Source organism: Miniopterus natalensis, chromosome 17 (assembly GCF_054644295.1).
Source record: "Miniopterus natalensis isolate mMinNat1 chromosome 17, mMinNat1.hap1, whole genome shotgun sequence".
Lineage (NCBI taxonomy): Eukaryota > Metazoa > Chordata > Mammalia > Chiroptera > Miniopteridae > Miniopterus > Miniopterus natalensis.
Window position 1 is genome coordinate 14,317,905 of NC_142097.1, and position 22,269 is coordinate 14,340,173.

A 22,269-nucleotide genomic window follows, 5' to 3' on the forward strand; every position below is an offset into this window, starting at 1 on the left:
CAACCCAATAGTTAAAATTGCCTATTGGCAGAAAATAGACAGAATGGGGCCCCAAAAATTCCAACTAATAATGAATATATTATGACGTATTATGTAAGACATTTAAGTCTAAGTAAAATATTATAGTTAAAAATAGCCAACGTGGCTCAGCAGTTGAATGTCAACCCGTGAACCAGAACATCATGGTTTGATTCCTGGTCAGGGCACATGCCCGGGTTTTGGGCTCGATCCCCAGCAGGGCACATGCAGGAGGCAGGATCAATGACCCTCCCTCATCAATGATGTTTCTCTCTCTCTCTCTCTCTCCCCCTCTACCTTTCTGTCTCTGAAAGCAATAAAACATATTAAAAAATAAAAGAATTTCATTTTTTCAGTACTGAGCTATCAGCTGTTAAAGTATGTGTACATTTTTTTGGGACACCCTGTATTTGTTCATTAAAACTTGTATAGTTTTTGCTCTGCCTGGTATGCTCAGTGGTTAGTGTTGGTCTGTGCACGGAAGGGTCTTCAGATTCGATTCCCGGTCAAGGGCACATACCTGGGTTGCAGGTTCAATCCCCGGCTCTGATCGGGGCGCATGTGGGAGGGAACCAACAGATGTGTCTCTCTCACATCAATGTTTCTCTCTCTCCCTTCCACTCTCTCTGAAAAGCAATGGAAAAAATATCCTCAGGTGAGGATTAAAAGAAAATTAAAAAATGAAATATGATTAAGATAATCAAACAGCTTTTTAAATAAACATTAATTGTTGAATAGTTATATGTTTCAAGTGAAAACTACAAAATTATACTTTTAGAGAAATCTTACTCCTACCCCTGCCTCCTACCCCCTTAACTCCTACCCACTGCTGCCCCCTTTAGGCAACTAATTTTAGTGGTTTCTTTTTATTCTTCATGTGTTTATTTTTATTGGACTTGGTGGCAGAGCAGACAAGCTGCCTCCTTTTATGGGATCAATGACTGAAGATTCTTTGCCTTCTTCTAGAACTATTACTGTCTCTCTTGTTTAAAGTAATTGAATTTTTCTAATTGTGTTTTTCTAGATATCTTCAGAAGAAAATGAAAATCATTATCAAGAGATAATCACTGTTGAGAGGATTCTGGGAAAATGGCAGCATGGGAAGCATCAGTGACCTGGCCCCCAACCTAGACTACAACTGCACTGGCAGAATCTGTCTGCGGTAACTATCTGGGGGGAAGCAGTCCTATGGGACTGAGGCCTCACCCTGTGGGATCTGATGCTAACTCCAACCAGGTAGTGTCAGAGTTGAACTGAATTGAACTATAGGACTCCCAGCTGGTGTCTACAGGGAATTTGAAAATTATTTGGTGGGGGAAAACCCTCCCTACATCTAGTCACAGAAAAGCTAGAAGTGTGAGTGTTGAGCAAAGAGAAAAACAGAGAAGTTTTTCCTTTACAGAATCTAACCATTTCTTCAGTCCTGAAGAAAACTACAAGAACCTGGTTCCTAGACCCCCCAAATCACTAGTTTTATTAAGACTAACAAATCAAACTGAATCCAAAAGGTAGAATTCCAGATCTATAAAGAGATATTCATTTGAGTGCTACAACCTATAAAAAGTATTTTACCTTCATTATAGGGCACTGGATTGCCAATCTTTACTCCAACAGCTTCTGCTGATTTCAAAATGTCTAACTCCATCAAAATAACTACTCTCCTACAAAGGCAAAGAAAGAGAAACAAGTTAGAAAAAAATAAATTCAGAAGCCCTTCAAATGACAAGCTACTTAAAAAGCTTTTCCCCAATAATCATTTTGATGAAACTATTTTCCTTTGTCAGTTGGTTTTCATACTGAATAACTTGAGAAACATACGATAGCAATTCCTACATAAATATTTCTCTGAATCTTTCACTGTATCATTATCAAGTCTTTTTATGATCGCAGGATTTTCATTTCCCATCAAGTCCCTAATTAAAATGCAGTGTCCTTACTACATACTGTATCTTCAAGGAGCAAATGACATAAGAATATAGATTGTTAAACACAAGAATATGTGGCACAACAAGAGATTATCTATTTTCAGAAACATAACAATTATCTAAACAATTACCTTTCCCAGTGCAAACCAGTATGACTGTAGATATAGTTTTTTAAGTAATTATAATCTAAGAATATAGTTCTTTGACCTATTTTTAACTCTGATTAAAACCCTACAATAGGGGATTAAAGATGGTGGCAGACTTAGTGGAAGCTACACTGACACTCTCCCGGGACCAAACTGGAATTACAACTAAAATACAGAAAAACCATCCTGAATGATGAACTGCAACCGAAGACAAGCTGGAGAGCACCCTCGTAACCAAAGAGGAAAAGTGGAGACCGCATAGAGACTGGTAGGAAGTGCGGAGGCACCAGAGGGCTGGCTGGGCTCCCAGAGGCAGCAGCTGAAGGTCCCGAGCAGTATCTCAGCTGTGGGGGTTCCCACTGAGGACTCTGGGGTCTAAACCCCAGGCTGGGCTTTCCAGCCAAGAGCACCAGAACTGAGAAAGGTGCCCATGTAACATCTGGCTGTGAAAAGCAGCAGGGTTTCTGTCTGCCAGGGAGAGAAGGCTGGAAATGCCGGCACCCTCTTAAAAAGCCAATGCACAAAGTTTCATGTGCAACCACTCACCTTGGGCTCCAGCAGAGGGAGGGCAGAGTGGACTGGAGTTATGTAAGGAGAATCAAGGGCTGTGGGCTCTGGAGATAGAACTTAGAGGGTACCCCTCTGGATTCCTGTGCCCAGTCATTCCCCTATACTGCAGAGTCAGACATTTACTTTCCAAGCAGCTTTTGCCTGAGGGGGAAACAACTGCCCCACCCTGCTGGAAAACCTCTTACCCTACCCTAAGGAGTTTCTACAGTGAGAGGCTCCTTAAGAGACTAATAATAATCAGCCACCCCACCCTGTGGAGTTTCTACAGCCTGAGGCTCATTAAAAGAATCAGATTAATCAGCCTGCAGGCAGAGGCAGACTCCAGAGGGCTTTAAGTCTTCGCCTGATCTGCTTCTGGATCTGAGCCTTGGAAAAGCAGACTTTCGTGTGCATCTTGGTCCTGTCCAAATGGACCCCACCCCCAACAGAGGGGACCTCAAGCCATGGGTTGCTGATAGCTCCAAACAGGGTTCTCAAGACCAGTCACAAACAGCGCCCGACATTGGCCTGTACCAGAGACCATCCAAAAAGACTGAGTGTCGTAGCAGGCCTACCTAATACATAGAAACAAACCCAAATAGGCAGCCAAAACGGGGAGATAAAATAACAAGCCCCAAATGAAAGAACAAGAGAAGTCTCCAGAAAAAGAGCTAAATGAAACAGAGATAACCAATCTCTCAGATATAGAGTTCAGAATACTGATTGTAAGGATGCTCAACAGCATGAAAAAAGATATGGAAACTATGAAGGAAATTAAGAATGACATAGCAGAAATAAAGAATACATTGGAAGGAATAAACAGCCGATTAGAGGAAGCCGAGGATCGGACTAGTGAATTAGAAGGCAGGGTAGGAAAAAAATCATTCAATTAGAGATCCAAAAAGAAAAAACAATTAAAAAACAGGAGGACAGTCTAAGGGAGCTTTGGGACAACATGAAACATACAATATTCACATCACAGGAATGCCAGAGGAGGTCGAAAGGAAGCAAAGGTTAGAGAACCTGTCTGAAGAAATAATGGCAGAAAACTTCCCTAACCTGGTCAAGGAAAAAGTTACACAAGTTCAGGAGGCACAGAGATTCCCAAGCAGGAAGAATCCAAAGAGGCCCATACTCAGACACATCATAATTAAAATGCCAAGAATTCAAGAAGAAGAGAGAATCTTAAAGGCAGCAAAGGAAAAGCAACCTGTTACCTACCAAGGAGCTCCCATAAGGTTGTTAGCTGACTTCTCATCAGAAACTCTACAGGCCAGAAGGGAATGGCATGAAGTATTCAAGGTAATGCAAAACAAGAATCTGAAATCAAGACTACTCTATCCAGCAAGGCTATCATTCAAAATAGATGGTGAAATAAAGAGCTGCCCAGACAAAAAAAAGACTAAAGGAGTTTATCATCACCAAACCAGCATTGCAGGAAATGTAAAGGGACTGCTGTAATAAGAAGAAATAGAGAGAGAAACATAGGCATAAAGAATTAAAATGGCGTCCTGGCTGGGCATGACTCAGTAGTTGAGCCTCAACCTAGGATCCAGGAAACCATGGCTCAATCCCCAGTCTGGTGTGTGCAGGAGGGCAGCCAATCAATGACACTCTCATCACTGATGTTTCAATCTCTTTCTCCCTCTCCCTTCCTCTCTCTGAAATCAATAAAGTTTTTTTTTAAAGAATTAAAATGGCAATAAATAAAGACCTATCAATAATAACCTTAAGGACTTTTAAGGGAGAAACCAACAGCAATACAGTCATAGTCGTGGACTTTAACACTCCACTGACTTCACTGGATAGATCTTCCAGTCAAAAAGTCAACACAGAAACAGTGACTAAATGCACACTAGGTCAGATGGATTTAATCAATATTTACAGAACATTTCACCCCAAAGCTGCAGAATATACATTCCTCTCAAGTGCACATGGGTCATTCTCAAAGATAAGACCACATGTTAGGACACAAAACCAGTCTCTACAACTTCAAGAAGATTGAAATCATACCAAGCATCTCAGATCACTAGGGCATGAAATTAGAAAACTACAGTAAAAACACTCAAATACATTCAAACACGTGGAGGCTAAATAACATACTAAACAATGAATGGGTTTCTAATAAGATCAAGAAAGAAATCAAAAACTTTCTGGAAACAAATGAAAATGAACACACAACAACCCAAGATCTATGGGACACAGTGAAAGCAGTCCTAAGAGGAAAGTTCATAGCACTGCAGGCCTACCTCAAAAAGCAAGAAAAATTTTTAGTAAGCTATCTAACCCTACAACTTAAAGAATTAGAAAGCTCCCCTGTGAGGCCGTCCAGACAAGGGCTTTTGTTTGCTGAAAGTTATTTTATCGCTGCTTCAATTTCATCAGTTGTTATGAGCCTATTCAAGTTTTCTGATTCTTCCTGGTTCAGTTTTACATGCTCTCACTCATATGTGGAATCTAATAAACAAAATAGACTAAGGAACAAAACAGATCCAGAGACATAGAAGCATGGAACAGACTGATGAATCTCAGAAGGAAGGCGGGAGTGGGGGAGTGGGTGGGGAGAGATTAATCAAAGAACTTATATGCATATATGCATAACCCATGGTCATAGACAATAGCATGGTGAAATCCTTGGTGGGGTGGGTGGATGCGGGGTGGAGGGGATCAATGGGGAAAAAAAGGGGGGATATCTGTAATACTTTCAACAAAAAAGGTAAATTTTAAAAATAAAAAAAAAAAAAACAACTAAACAAAACCTTACAATAACTTCCCAAGGGCCATAGACCAAAAAAACACCCTTTCACATGGTCTACAGGCTGTGTGGTCTGGCCTTGCTAATCTCCAACTCATCTCACACCAGTTCCCTAAGGATCTCTGCTCTCTAACCATGCTGTTTTCTTTCAGCTCCCAGTGTATGTTATGTTCTCTGCTGCGGCAAGGCCTTTGTGTACACCGCTCTGATTGGGATGGCTTCCTCTTATTCTGCCTCATCTAATACTCATTTTTTGGCTTTCATCTCAACTATCGCTTCTTCAAGACACTTCCCTAATTGTTAGGTTAGATCAGGTTTCTGTTATACTCTCTTCTATAGCCATGACTGTTTTCCTTCTTCAGCTTACTTCTCTCAGGTTTAATTAATATATATGAACATGTAATTATTAACATATATAGTATAAATGTCCACTGTTTATTTATTTATGCATACATGTACATATATATAGTATAGTATAACTATATATTCATTACTTGATTATCTCTTTCTCCTACTAGACTGTACTTTCAATGAGGGCAGGTATCCTCCTGTGCTTAATGCAACAACTGGTCCACAGTTGTTGCTCAATACAAACTTGTAAGAATGTCATGATCATGTCTATATTTTAAAGAAAACTTGCCCAGCCGGCATGGCTCAGTGGTTGAGCATCAACCTATGATCCAGGAGATCTTGGTTCGATTCCTGGTCTGAGCACATGCCTGGGTTGCAGGCTCAATCCCCAGTGGGGGTTGTGCAGGAGGCAGTCTCTCATCATTGATGTTTCTATCTCTCTGTCTCTCCCTTCCTCTCTCTGAAATCAACAAAGATGTATTTTAAAATAAATTAATTAAATTAAATTAAATTAAGCTGTTGAAATACCAGTCTATCTACTTCTGTCACCAACCACCACTTCTCCACATAGCTATCAGAATAATCTTTTGGAGATTTTTTGAAACTTAAATCAGATCATATCACTACTACCTGTCTCAAAACCCCATGGCTTCCCATCACACTCAGAATAAGACCTAAACTCTTTACTGGGGTATATAGGCCCTCCATGATATGGAATATCCATTTGGAAAAAATTAAGCTAAATTCCTCCTTCATATCCTATGTAAAATAAATCACAAGTGAAATATTTAACTCCATATCACAAGATACCATAAAAAGACTATTATAAAGTGGGATAAAATATTTGAAACATCTAACAAAGAATTAGTCAGTATCCCAGCTCTAAAGAGTTCCTCCCTCCACCCCAAAAAACATAAACAAAAAACATGAACAAAGTATATAATAAAAAGCTATTCAGAGAAATACAAATAGTCAATAAATATATGAAAAGATGCTTAATCTCATTAATGAAAATTTAAATTTAAAAAATGATTAGCAATATTTTTAAAAGTTAGTGCCCGGCCGGGCATGGCTCAACAGTTGAGCATCGACCTGGGATCCAGGCGATCGGCGTTCGATTCCCAGCCAGGGCACATGCCCGGGTTGCAGGCTCGATCCCCAGTCAGGGGCGTACAGAAGGCAGCTGATCAGTGACTCTCTCATCATTGATGTTTCTATCTCTCTCTCCCCTCTCCTTTCGTCTCTCTGAAATCAATAAAGATTTTTTTTTTTAAATAAAAAAGTAAAAAAATAAATAAAAGTTAGTAATACCTAATATATTGACAAGGTTAAAGGGAAACTGGAATTCTTTTTAAAAAATAAGTTTGTAAGATATCATTCATATATCATAAAATTCACACTGTAAAAGTATAATTCAGTGGGTTTTAGCATATTTGGAGTTGTGCAAGCATCAACACTACCTAACTTCAGAACATTTTCATCACCCCCAAAAGAAACCCTGTACCGAGTGGCAGTCGCTCTCCATCTCCCACCCCAGGAACCACTGATCTAACTTTAGTGTCTATGAGTTTGACTATTCAGAAACAGAAGCTCTTACACATTATAAGCACGCAAATTGGTCTATTCTCTACAACAGATGCTCTCTGGCCCCACAATACTAACTCCAGTATAATCTACTCAGAAATGATAACATGAGAACGTAATATACAAGGATGATTGCTAAAGCCCTGCCTAGAATAAACCTAAACGCCCATCAGAAAGGTAAGGAGTAAATTAAGCAGGATGTACGCAGACAGGCTCCCACCACAGGCAGGAAACAATGCCAGGCATCACCATGCTGAGGTGCGGGACAGGGCAAAGCCCGTGGGGATGGATTGCTACCCCAGGCTGGAGAGAATGGAGCCTGAGTGTTTGTACTCAGTCCCAGCAAAGCTCTCCATCCCCTCCCACAACCATGCCCTAGGGGACAGAGAAGTGGACACAAGGCACACCCGAGCACTCAAAGGCTGCCTAGAACAGAAGATAGGGGTCCCACATGCGAAGGCTGGCAAGGAGATACACCTAGCCTAGATAAGTCAGAGAAAACATGAGGTCTGCACAGAATTGTCCATATTAAGCATAAACAAGATAAAAAGAAATGACAGCAACAATGCAACACACCACAATGTATAAAAATGAAAGGAACAGAGGAGGCAGAGACAATTAAAGAATCCAGTCTAGAACACAAGCCAAAAAGGGGAAACTACTTCTCGAGTGGTTTGCAAAATAAAGACTAAGGAGTCAATAAAACACATCAAAAGATGAGCTAAAACAAAAGACTGAGAAGAAAAGTGGAGCTTGAAAAGCTAAGGAGAACACTCAGAACAAAAGTAATACCATTATACATCTAACACTTAAATTATAAACATCAAAGAACAGAACAGAGAAAGCTAAAAACTGTACTAATACATTGCAAAATCTTGAGGTTATCCAATGCATGCAGTAGGAAAAAAGACTACATCAAATTGAAGATATGCATGGAGGACAGCTATCCACAACATAAATAAAAACTGGAACCCAAATGAAATGTAAGACAGCATTAAGGAACAACACAGAAAAATTTCATTGGAAAGAAAGAAATGAGTCTGCAGACTGTAAGGGCATATCACGTACTGGGGGGGAAATCAGAACAAGTGACATCAAGAGACAGATTAGTGAACTTACTGAACTGGAAACACTAGGAAAGAATTCTTTCGTCTAATACACAGAACCCATTCGAATTTCATCAATTGTCTCAATGATGTCCTTAATAGCAAAAGGATCCAGTCCAGGATCACTTATTATGTTTAATTATCGTATCTCTTTAGGCTCCTTCAATCTGGAACAGTTTCTCAGTTTTTCTTTTATTTTCATGCTCAAGATTTTGAAGATCAGAGGCCAGTTATCTTGTAAAATGTCCCCCAATTTACCTGACGCTTCCTCAGGATTAGATACAGATTATGCGTCTTTAGCAAGAACATAACAGCAGGGAAGCTGTGTTCTCATTGCCTCCTGTCAGGAATACCCGATTCCTACCGACCCATTGCTGGTGATGTTAACATCATCACTGGGATACATGCCAGGCTTCCCCACTGTGAAGTTGCCACTTTTCCTTTCACAATTCGTAATTATGTTGTGGGGAGGCACTTTAACCCTCTATAATTTGCTCCTCATCAAACTTGCACCCATTGTTTCAGCCCTGGCCGGGTAGCTCAGTTGGTTAGACCATCATCCCAATAAGCCAAGGTTGCGGGTTCGATCCCCAGTCAGGGCACATACAAGAATCAATCAATGAATACATAAATAAATGGAACAACAAATTGATGTTTCTCTCTCTCTCAAATCAGTTAAAAAAACTTCACCCACTGTTTTAGCATCCATGGTAGGCTGAATGATGGATCACCCAAAAGACAGTCCAGCCACCTCCTGATCCCTGGAACTTGTGACTGTTACCTTATATGGCAAAGACAAGACCTTGCAGGTGTGATAAGGACTGAAATGGCGAGAGTATCCTGGATCATTCAATGAACCCTAAAGCAATCACATGTATCCTTACAAGAGGGGGGCAGAAGCAGATCTGACACAGACAGAAGAGGAGGCGGCACCGTGACCATGGAGGCAGAGAATGGATTGCTAAACCAATGCTAGCAATCTCCAGAAGCTGGAAGGGGCGAGAATGGATTCTCCCATAGAGCTCCTAGAGAGTGTGGCCGTGCAGACACTGTGATTACAGCCAGTAAAACTGATTTCAACTTCTGAACCCCAGGAAGAATAGATTTCTGTTGTTTTAAACCTCCAAGTTTGTGGTAATTTGCCACAGCAGCCACGGGAAGCTTATACAGCACCTACTGGTGTTTCCTGAATTATTACTATGATGGTCGCCAAATGGTGCTATTCTAATGCCATTATCCCTTCTACATTTGTAAGATGGCATTCTAGTGTAAGAAAAAGCTTTCTGTTGCACCCATTCATTCATTTATTTAGTACAGACGTGGAATTCCTATTTGAGTCAATAGGTTGCAATCTGTTACTGTACTTATTTTGATTTTTAAAAACTGTCCTGGATTTGGCAAGTGTAAGACTCTGCAAGCTAGTTTCTCTGTCCTTTCAATGGCCCCATCTTCCTCACTTTCTGGCACAATAAGATAGTTCGGGCTCATCTTGTAATTTCCAAGCCTGTAAGACACCCTCCTAGGAGCCCTGTAAGACACCCTCCTAGGAGCCCTGATGCCTTTTAGTGTAAAATGACATTCATAAACCAAGATCTGAGTGCTAAATGGGCTCTTAGCTGTGGGGGTGTTGCTGTTCTAAAACCCTCTCAGTAGAGAGATATAGACAGACACACACACACACAGGGTGGGCAAAAGTAGGTTTACAGATGTATGTACAGTAAAAGACATGCAAGTTTTGATTATTATAACAGTTTTATTACCTGTTTCTCATACTCACAGCTGTAAACCTACTTTTGCCCACCCTTGTGTGTGTATATATTATATATATGATACACATATGCAAACTGAACATTTATAACTTCTTATATCTACATATATTGAAAACCTTGAGCTTAGCAATTACCTCCAATTTCATTCCAACATCACAGCTTTCTCCCGATTGACTCCCACTGTCCTCAATATATTTACTTATAGCAATTTCCCCCATATGTAAACCAATCTCCTTTCGTCACCCCCACTACTGCACACATGGACAATACCTTCCTCACAATGCTTGTGCTCTAACCCGTGGCTCTAGGCCACCACCACCCAATTAAAACAAGCACTCTCCTCTCCCTTGGATTCTATCTTCTCAGGCTGGGCTGTCACCATTCCCTGCAGACACCCTCCTTATCCTGCTGGGATTCCCTCCTCACCCCACTCAGTCTCCACAACCTGCTGCTGTCCCTCCACTCCCACACCCACAGATGCCTTCTTCGCTTGCTCAGGACTCAACAGCCACAGGACTCTTGCCTCACCCTCCTCAGGCTCTGCCAACCCCCGCGGGGCTGCAGCCACCCTCTCTCCACGTGTGTTCTCCTTACCTGCTCATGCTACATCCTGTGCCAGCCCACGAAGACACCCTCCTCCCTTTGGGCTCTGACCCCTGGTTCCAGGCCACCACTACCACTCCCTCCCCTGTAGACAACTACTTTGCTTGGTCCCACCTAATGGCTTTTGGACTGAATTATTCAGAAAGGAAAAGAACAAGAACGGTACAGTCATTCATGGCCTATCCAAGGGGTACGTTCTGAGAAAGGCACTGTTAGGGACTTAACTGGCGTGCCAACATCATGGAGCGCACTTACACAAATCTAGATAGTGTAGCTTACTACACACCAGTTTTTTTTACTTTCTACACCTAAATTTTTTTTTTTTACTTTTTGATTCTCTTTTGTGGTGATAATTAGCTTAAAACAAAAACATTGTATAGTTGTACAAAAATATTCTTCTGTTTTTTCCATTATCATTTAATATTTATCATTCACTATCATAGCAAAATGTTTCTTAGAATACAAGGTATAAAGATGAGCAATTCATGAGTTTTTCCAAGCTTAAAATCTAAAATATATATATTCATTTTACCTTACTATAAATAATTAGCAAGAAACAAGGGCAGAATTTGTCTACAATCCCATCATTTAATCAAATCAATGTTTCCATTTAACCCAGTCACCTTTTGGTCCCTGTGCATATGGTTTGGGACATCATGGATTGATAAAAATTGTATCATGTGTGAGTAATTCACACTGGAAAATGATTATCCCTTAATTAAACAATCACCTCACTTTTACAGAGAGCCAGAGACATCATCATGGGAACAGAAATGCAATCAATAACAAATTTGGCAGATATATGCAGATTGGGACCTTATAATGAGCATTTTCATGCTGGCACATTATAATTTTAAGTGCTGGCAGCAAGTCTCCACTTTCCCTTTATATATTAGTGAAGGCATGTGGAAAATAGTTGAAACTCTCTCTGAATCTAGTATATGCATATTTTAGGGTACATACTGTATTATTTTTATTTATTGATTGATTGAATTTATTGGGGTGACACTGGTTAATAAAATTATATAGATTTCAGGAGTACAATTTTTTTTAAATAAATATATCTTTACTGATTTCAGAGAAAGGAAGGGCAAGGGAGAGAGAGATAGAAATATCAATGATGAGAGAGTCATTGATCGGTTGCCTCCTGCACGTCCCCCACTGGGGATTGAGCCCACAACCCGGACATGTGCCCTGACCGGGAATCGAACCTCAATTTCCTGGATCCTAGGTCGATGCTCAACCGAGCCACACCGGCCAGGCTATTTTCTCTCTTTATATTCTTACTCTATAAGCTTTCTTCTATTTAAAAAAAATTTTTTTTTACTTTAAACTTTTGGTTAAAAGACTAAGTCACAAACATACATATTAGCCTAGGCCTACACAAGGTAAGGATCGTCAATCTCACCACCTCCCACCTCCACCTCTTGTCCCACTGGGAGGTCTTCAGGGGCAGTACCATGCATGGAGCAGTCTCCTATGATAACAATGCCTTGTTCTGGACCTGCCTGAGACTCTTCTTGAGGAGCTATCACTCTTTTCAGAAATATGTCCATGGTAGTTTGATTGTTTTTTTAATCACAGAATAGCTGTAAGCAGATAATGCACCATGAACATTCCTCTCTATTAATAATAACCTTTTGGTGTTGGAGTTCATGTTTTCAAATTTTTTAAGGAATTTGTTGAACTTTACAAAAGCTTCTGCTAGCCCAGCCGGGTGTGGCTCAGCAACTGAGCATCGACCTGGGATCCAGGCGATCAGGGTTCAATTCCCAGTCAGGGCACATGCCCGGGTTGCAGGCTAGCTAATCAATGACTCTCTCATCATTGACATTTCTATCTCTCTCTCTCCCTCTCCTTTCCTCTCTCTGAGATCAATAAAGATATATTTTAAAAACAAACAAACAAACAAAAAAGCTTCTGCTAAACCCTTCACTAAATTTTCTTGGGGTTCTTTCTCTTCTCCTGCAGTTTCCCTTCTCTTGCCTCTTAGTCAATTCCTCAGGAACCATCTCTAGAAGCTCCTCAATTTCATCCTCAGCACAGCCAGGTTAAAGTTGTTTGCCATCCCAACCACAGCATTACTGATTTTTGCAACCTACTCATCCTTGCCAAATGCTTTGAAGTCATGAATGAGCCTCTTGAGTGTCTTCTTCCAGATGCCATTTACGCACTTCTTGGTGACATCACCCCAAGCCCAAGCAAGGCTCTCGATGCAGTCATAAGATGTTGTGTTCCTTCCTTCCAAAACTGCATCAGTGTCTTCCTCAGTTGCAGCAATAGCCTGGGCAAAGGTCCTCCTCAGGTAGTAGGCCTTAAAAGGTGCTACAAGTCCTTCATACATTGGTTGGATTTGAAGTGGAGTTTGGAGGGAGAAACACCCCTTTGATATTGAGGTCAAGACCACCAATGAGAGGAGGATGCTCAGAAGCATTACCAACGATAAGCAAAATCTTTTCTTTTCTTTTTTAAATATATCTTTATTTATTTCAGAGAGAGGAAGAGAGAGGGAGAGAGAGAAAGAAACATCAATGATCAGAGAGTCGTCATCGATCGGCTGCCTCCTGCATGCCCCTGACCAGGGATTGAACCCGCAACCCGGGCTTGTGCCCTGACCAGGAACTGAACCCTGATCTCCTGGATCCTAGGTCTAGGCTCAACCTCTGAGCCACACCTGGCCAGGCAACAATGAGCAAAATCTTGACAGGTGAGTTATTCTCCAAACTCACTTCTCCATTTCATGGGCATAGCAATTCATGAGGGCACCTTGGAAGAGGAGCTGGGTCGTCCACGCCTTCTTACTGCTTCTGTAGTACACTGGCCTGTGTGCTTAGCGATGTGCTTGAAGGCCCTGAGGCTCTCACTGTGCCCCGGAGGGTTTCAATGTGTGGCCTGCAACACTGCTCACAGTTATTCTGTTATTCTGTCCTTAAAAGCCTTCAAACCTAGCTGGTATGGACTTGGCCTCCTTATGGATGAAAGCACTTTCAGGCATTCGTCTCCAGAACGAGGAGGTTTCATCCATACTGAATATTTATTTGCTCTGCCAAGTAATTTTCCTCCACAATCAGCTTATCTAGAGTTCCTAAAATTTCATTTGCTGCCTTCATCTCAGTCACAGACTCACCACTCACTTTCACATTATGTAATAAATGATGATTCTCGTTTTTAAATTGTTATTAAATTTATTGAGGTGACACTGGTTAATAAGATTATATAGGTTTCAAGTGTACAATTCTATAAAGACATCCAAAATTAATAACATCAAGGTTGAAAGTTAGAACAATGATATGTCAAACAAATATAAGTAAAAAAACTGTTTTTCGGAAATGACAAATAATGTAACATACACTGACATACCCTTATTAAGGTGGGAATGCTTGGTATATTTGCTCCTCATGTGTTTTTGTTGTGTTGTAATTAAAAACTAAAAACCTGAGAAAATAGAACATAAAGCCACTCCCCAACAAAAAAGCCATGTTTTATCAATGGTTACCCGTGAGTGAATAGCATTTCTGTTCATCACTGCACCTCTAGCATGTAGCATCTGCAGTTACTCAACATTCTCTATACTGGCTGGATAAAGGTTTTACTATGAAAGATTCAAGAATGCCTGGGCGGGTGTGACTCAGCAGTTGAGCATCGACCTAGGATCCAGGCGATTGGGGTTCGATTCCCGGTCAGGGCACATGCCCGGGTTTCGGGCTCGGTCCCCAGCAGGGGGCATGCAGGAGGCCGCCGATCAATGACTCATTGATGTTTCAACTCTCTCTCCCTTTCCCTTCCTCTCTCTGTAATCAATAAAGATATATTAAAAAGAATGCAAAAAAAGGGCTGCATTACAGAATTTATTATATCTTTTTTGGCTCTCATAAGTGACCCCTTTTTATTAAGATCCTTTGAGAGAGAATCCTAAAAACAGCACTTCTGAAGAGATTAAAAACAGGAAGTGTTCTGCATTCTGCTTTATTCCCCTGCTCGAAGTGCTCAACGTTTCCATATTTCTCTCCCTTTGGTGCCATGTTTTAGTCACCGGAGTAGAGAATTCAATAGCTGTAAATCCTTCGCTGAAAGCTCATCATTGCCTTTTGGATTCCAAACTGAATTCTGGCACCCAGTGAACTGTTCAAAATTAGCCCCAATCTACAACACAGTAAAACAGAAAAAAAACACCACATACCTTCCATCTTTCAGCGTGTTAACAATGAATCGGTTAATCTGGCAAATACAGTTGCTAGACAATTGTTCGCCTTCAACAAGAGGGTTCAGCTGTGTTGCCAACATAAAAGCTGAAAAGCAGAGATTAGTTTAGTCCCCAAAACATTTTAGCCATGACAATCTGAAAGCTGATCACACCTGTACTAGCAAAGAAAAATGCCTTAAGTATGTTCCTGAAATTAAAACTAGTCAGACAGACTCTGCAGAGTGAAAAACAGTATAATTTGCTGTGCATTAATTAAGCATCTGCTGCTACTCTGAAATGTATATATTTCTTAAAGTGCACCAAATCATTTTCCCCATCATTCAGGTTTCATGACAGAGACTAAAAAAATCTTTTCTAGGTCCTTCACATTGTGACTAGAGATAGCAACCATATATTCTGCAAATTCTCTCCTTTCTCCCAGGTAAAGCTTTCAACACAGGAATAAAACCCTATAAATGCAAGTATAGGACAGCTAACCCATCATATTCACTAAATGTCAATATCATCCTGGGGGAAATTAATCAAAGAAAACATGGAGCACCAGTTAGAGAAAATTAATTAAGCCAAGTGGCAGCTTTCCACTAGATCCAGTCTATTGTTAGAATGCTCTCTGACAGCTGCAATTCTGTCTGAATGAATTACATAGCCAAGCAAACACAGACTTCCAGAATGCCCCAAATTATTGCAATCGTAATGTTGAGTTTGCTTTTATTATTTAAATCCAAATTCCTAGATTTATACATCATACTTACAGGATAGAGTGTTCAACCCATCACTCATGAGCAGTCGATAGCGGGGTGGACTATTCCCTGTAGTAATGGGACGGATGTTCTAGAATAGAAAATTTGATTCATTAGCCAGGTTGTCTGCCCGGTCCCCAGGGATAAGTAAACCTAAGTGGCAGGAGAGTAGGCTTGCCATTAGATCAACACAAACTGAACTGCTAGTTCATTCTCTCAAAACCTAAATCCAAGTAAAAGAAATCAGACTTGATTGTCCCATCAACCTCTATCCACTAACATTATGAAAGACAACATAGATGAGAACAACACGTTGCCAATACTCTTGTGTTCTCTTCCCTAACTCAAATTTGTTGAAAATCAACTCTAAAAAATATATAACAAGGTATCTAATATATGCAAGGTACTGTGTGGGAAACATGCTAAAAATACAAAATGAAAAAAATATATATTCTTGCCTTGAAGGGAATTACAATGAGGGTAGAGATGGAGGCCGGGAGACATAGGAGAAGTGTGCACATAATGACATGGGGCAAAGCCAAGACATTTATCCCAACTGGAAGGAAATCAGAGGCAACTTTAAGTGAAATATGTAGAAGCCTTAAGATAAAAAAAAGCCTTAAGATAAAAAAAAGCCTTAAGATGACTGACAGCTAGTTTGAGAGTAACAGGGAGACCACCAGGCTAATGACTCAGAATCTGCAGGTATAATCCATGATTCTGCTTCTATTGATTTTTAAATTTCCCACTAAAATCTAAGAACCACTTAAATGATAGGGTTAACGAAGACTTTTAACCAGACAAGTTTATTTTACAGAGAGGCCATATGTAAGACAGATTTGAGCAAGACAAACCCAAGGGCAAAAAGACGAGGAGGAGGCAGTTGTAATGATGTGTAGCACTACAGCATCCATTAATTGTGGAAAGAACAGAGAGGCAAAACCTCAGATTAAAATCTCCAAAGGTCTACCTCTGACTAACCTAATACATATTTTTAAAGCCTAGCTCCTTTCTCATGGTTGTAACATGGACTGGCTGAGTTTTTGCGACGATGGAGAGACTTTCCTAAAGTGAACAAATCTTTATGTCCTTCATCAAATGTAATTTATGATAACACATAAGTTTAAAAACTGCTTGACATAAAATATATGTAGTTACTTACAATGACTTGGAGGATGGGTTTTATGGATGTGTCTCCCTGTTGCATTATGGCCTAAAAGAGTAAAAACAGATTTTTGTGAGATATGTGCTCAAATCATGATTAAAACTGGACATATCTTTACAGTTTAGAATTTGTAATAAACTATAGATAGTATTGTTAAAAGAGCCTTTGGGGAGCTTATCATTTGAAGATCTAGTTTAAGTTTTATCACTCTGGACAAGTTATAAAATCATAAAAGTGAGAGACATGCTTGCCAACAAGGATACGCTCACCACATCAAAAATACTGGCACTGCATAAGTACTCATGCATAACAACACATTAATTTGAATACAGTGACATTAGGGAATGGTAAATTTTTAAAACAATATTATACAGACTTAAAGAGAAGACGTTATTTATATAATACTGGTTCCCTCTTTTTTAATTACATTTCTTAGAGTGACTGGTTAACAAAATTATATAGGTTTCAGGCGTATAACTATACATGTCTTCCAAACATTGCATTGGTGCATTCACCACCCCAAGTCAAGTCTCCTTCCATCACCATTTACCCCCCTTTTACCCTCTTCTACCCCCACCCCTTCGGCTGAGTTGTAAGTTGTGTATATACAAAATGAGACTCCACAAGGCCAGGCAAAGAGTAAGCATTAAGAGAGTTATAAACTGAAGTATTACTGGAGCTCACAGAAACTATCACACATTTGTGTTCCAACCAGCCAGAGTGGAGAGAACTCAATAAACATGGTGCATTCAGTAAAGACCCCAGAAATGCCATGGTTTAGAAATAAGACTAACTAGACCCAAAGTAAAATCTACTCTAGACCCACTCCAATCTCAAAGGGATCAGCTAATCGGCAAGTGAATTAACAGCCTGCTAGACAACTCAATATTCTTAAAAGAAATACACGTAATCCAGACACTAAATAATGTTATATTCATAATGTCTAGTATCTAGTAAAAAATTACTAGATGAAATATTTTATGAAGGCAGACACAAGTTAAAGATATATGCTACAACCTTGAAGCAGTTGTCAAAATTGCAATATGAGGGCCCAAGACCTTTTCAGGGGGTCTATAAATTCATCGTATTAAATAAGACATTGCCCTTCTCACTCTCATTTACTTAATACACTGAAAAATTGGCTGAAGAAAAAATAAAGCCTTTTACTATTAGCATTGATGAATGTCCGCTAGATGAAAAGTCAGTAAAAGAAAGCACAGCAGTGCTACTTTCCAATGACAGAGCAACTTGCTGAGTTGAAGAAACAAGACTCATCATGACGACTGAGTTAATATCTCTTCTGCAGAATTCTACTTTTGCCTTACAAATGAATGAATCTAGAGATGTGGCTAGAACTGCTGCTTTGCTTGTATTCTAATGGTATCATAACCAATTAATCATCTAGCAGGATCTTCTCTCATGTGAACACTTGACAATAAACTCAAATTATACTGAAATATTCAAAGTGTTGAATTATTTTCTGAAACTCATGGCTTATCCTGAAACAGCTGTGTTGACATTTGAACCGATGGCATAAAGCAGTGATAGGTAAGACTACGGGTGCCTTATTATACCAGTAGGCACTATATTCTTCTGCCTTGAACTCATGGGAGTAGGAGAGGTTTCACTCAAGAATACCTTTGATGAAGCAGTAAAATTATGTTATATTAAATTTAACTCTTGAATACAAAATTTTTTTAATATCCTACATAACAATACGGAAGTATGCAAAAAGGACTTCTGCTGCATACTGAAGTATGGCTTTCATCCTGAGGAAAAGCACTTGTGCAACTGATTCAGTGAACTGGACTAGCACTTTTTTCACAGATCATCACTTTTTATTTGAAAGGGCAAACTATTCAGACTTGGGAATTTAATATTTTCTCAAAAATAAAGTGAGTCTGTTTTCAAGGAAAATAATTAGCAGTATTTGTTGCCAATGATGTTTTCTAGTAAAAACCAGAAGTTTTGAAAACTTGTACTCACCACCATGTGCTTTACAGCTTCCCAGTACTTACATATGTTTCTGATTAAATTAGCAGTGATGTTAATAAATGTAAATTTTTGTTGTGAATAAAATATATCAACATTTGGGATCTGCATAATGCAACAAACCAATATTTTTCAAACGATCAATGCATAATGTTACAAATAACACAAACTAAAACATTCATTCAAAAGGCAAGATAGTTCAGTTCTACATTCCAACTAACTTTTAAGAAAGTACCATTTAATAAATGTTTTGATGTAGTATTAAAGGAAAACTGTTTTTCCATTTTAAGCACTTCTGACATCGAATATGTGGGTTTTTCACAGGAAGCAATTCTCTGTAGACACCATCTGATTATCCTACAATTCAGTTCTGACACTAACTACCCCAAGTTAGTGTAGACCCCAGGGGTTAAGGGCTCAATCCCACAAATCTGTCCCAAGACCACTTCAGACACCAGTATCAAATAGTGGATCCCCAGGCTACCCATACTTATGTTCAACATGGCTATGAATTGAGGATTCCCACAACCCCCTCCCTCAGGCTCCCAAAACTCAGGGAAACACTCTACTGGTTCATCACAGAAGATATTATAAAAGATACAAATAAGCTCTGGCCAGTGTGGCGCAGTTGGTCAGAGCATCATCTCATGTACCAAAGGGTTGGATTCCCAATCGGGGGTGGGTACAAGAGGCAACCAATCAATGTCTCTCACATCTAAGTTTCTCTCTCTCTCCCCCTCCCTTTCCCTTCCTCTCTCTCTAAAATCAATAAAAACATGTCCTTAGGTGAAGATAAAAAAAGAAAAAAGAAATGAACAGCCAGATGAAGAGGTACATAAAGCGAGATCTAGAAGAGCCCCATGCATAGGAGACTGTCCTTGTAGGGCTTGTGGTGTGCCACCCTCCTGGCACTTGGATGATTCCACCAACCCAGAAGCTCTCTGAACCTGTTGTTTAGGGTTTTTATGAAGGCTCCATTAGGTAAGCATGATAGATTAAATCACCGGCTGCTGCTGCAGAATTCAATTCCCAGTTGGGGGGGGGGGTAGGGGTAGGGCTAAAAGTTTCAACCCTCTAATCCCATACTTGGTTACCCTGGCAACCAGCCCCAATAGGAGGCTATCCTGAGGTCCACCAAGAGTCACCTCATAACATACACTCAAGTATGCATGAAAGGGGCTTATTATGAACAAAAGATGCTCTTCCCATCAATATTTCTCAGGAAATTCCAAGGGTTTTAGGAGCTCTGTGCTCCTGAATACGTATTTCTTACATCACAGTATCAAAAAAGCCTGAAAACACTATTAAAATAATACTCCTTTTCCAACTGCATATATGAGACCAGATTTCCTTCATAGGGTTGAACCAAAACAACACAGTATACGAATATACTGAATGCATAAGGTATGACAATCTAGCTGTAGTGTCTTCTCATAAGCCAGATACTAAAGCATTGTGAAAAAGTAAAACAATGTCACTTTTTTATTTGTTTCGAAATACACAGTGAGCTTCTGAGTTGGTGAACACATGGAGCTGTGGGAAGACTGGTACACACCTAGAGAGGGTATGGAAGCTCCGAGCTCCCTCCCACATACCTTGCACTGTCCCTCTTCTCCATCTGGCTGTTCCAGAGTTATATCCTTTTACAATAAATCAGTGATCCAGTAATTTAAAAAATATATATATATTCACATACACACACACACACATATATGCCTTTTTTTTTTTTTTTTTTTAGAGAGAGAGAGAGAGAGAGAGAGAGAAACATCGATAGCTGCCTCCTACATGCCCCCTCTACTGGGGATTGAGTCTGCAACCCCCAGCAAGTGCCCTGACTAGGAACTGAACAGGCAACCTTTCAGTGCAGAAATTGTCATAATGAATAAGAGAGACCCAATGATTTGCTGTCTACAAGAAATGCACTTCAAATATAAAAAGACAGATATATTAAAAGTAAAACACTGGAAAAAGATGTATCATTAATAGCAGGCAAAGTAGCCCGGCCAGCATGGCTCAGTGGTTGAGAATCAACCTATGAACCAGGAGGTCACAGTTCGATTCCCAGTCAGGGCACATGCCCAGGGTTGCGGGCTGGATCCCCAGGAGGGGCGTGCAGGAGGCAGCCGATCAATGACGCTCATCATTGATGTTTCTATCTCTCTCTCCCTCTCCCTTCCTCTCTCTGAAAAATCAATAAAAAATATATATTTTAAAAAATAGCAGGCAAAAAAAAAAAAAAATAGCAGGCAAAGTAGACTTCAGAACAAAGAATCATACCAGGGATAAAAAGAGCATTTCATAATAACAGGGTTAACTCCTGAAGGAGACACAACAATGATAAAAATGTATGCACCTAATCTTTTTAAAATGTGTGCTCCTAAAAAGAATTTCAAAATACATGAAGCAAAAACTGACAGAATTAGAAGACGAAATAGACAAATCCACCACTATAATTGGTAGTTTCAACATTCTTCTCTCAGTAATTAACAGGGGAAATAGACCAAAAAAGTCAGAAATACAAGACTTGAACTACCAACCAACGTGACCAAATCATCTAACAACTGCAGAATACACATTCTTTTGTTTTCTATCCACCAAAAAATAAAAGATGTTTTAAAATCATGCTTCTCAATTACAGTTGACATTCAATATTCTTTTATATTAGTTTCAGGTAGACAGCATAGTGGTTAGACAATTATATAATTTATGAAGCAATCCCTGCCCCCAGATAATTCAAGTACCCACCTGGCACTATACATAGTTATTACAATACTATTGACTATATTCCCTATGATGTACTGTATATCCCCATGACTATTTTGTAACTACCAATTTGTACTTCTTAATCCCTTCATCTTTTTCACCCAGACCCCCAAGTCCGTCCTATCTAGCAACAATCAGTGTGTTTTCTGTGTCTATGAGTCTGTTTCTGTTTTGTTTGTTCCTTTATTTTGCTCTTTAGATTCCACATATAAGTAAAACGTACAGTATTTGTCTTTCTCTGACTTATTTCACTTAGCATAATATTCTCTAAATCCATCCAAGTTGTCGCAAATGGTAATATTTCATTCTTTTTTATGGCCGAGTAATATTCCATTGTGTATATATACACTACCACTTTCTTATCTACTCAGCTATTGGTGGGCACTTGGGCTGCTTCCATATTGTAAATAATGCTGCAGTGAACATATGAGTGCATATATTCTTTCAAATTAGTGTTTTGGGTTTCTTTGGATATATATCCAGAAGTGGAATCACTGGGACATAAGGCAGTTCCATTTCTAATTTTTTGAGGAAGCTCCACACTGTTTCCCATAGTGGCTGCACCAATCTGCACGGTTGGGAGTTTTTTGATTACTGCT

At 39.7% G+C, this 22,269-nt stretch overlaps 1 protein-coding gene across 1 annotated transcript in view; it reads right to left on the minus strand.

Moving 5' to 3' along the window:
- The window catches only part of RPA1 (replication protein A1), a 53,081-nt gene that overhangs the window by 24,117 nt on the left and 6,695 nt on the right, over positions 1-22,269 (minus strand). The window contains exons 2-5 of the mRNA XM_016211131.2: positions 16,913-16,963; positions 15,763-15,841; positions 14,987-15,095; positions 1,591-1,679 (exon numbers count right to left, since the gene is read on the minus strand). Of these exons, the coding sequence (XP_016066617.2) occupies positions 1,591-1,679; positions 14,987-15,095; positions 15,763-15,841; positions 16,913-16,963 (328 nt within the window). The remainder of the gene's footprint in view (positions 1-1,590; positions 1,680-14,986; positions 15,096-15,762; positions 15,842-16,912; positions 16,964-22,269) is intronic.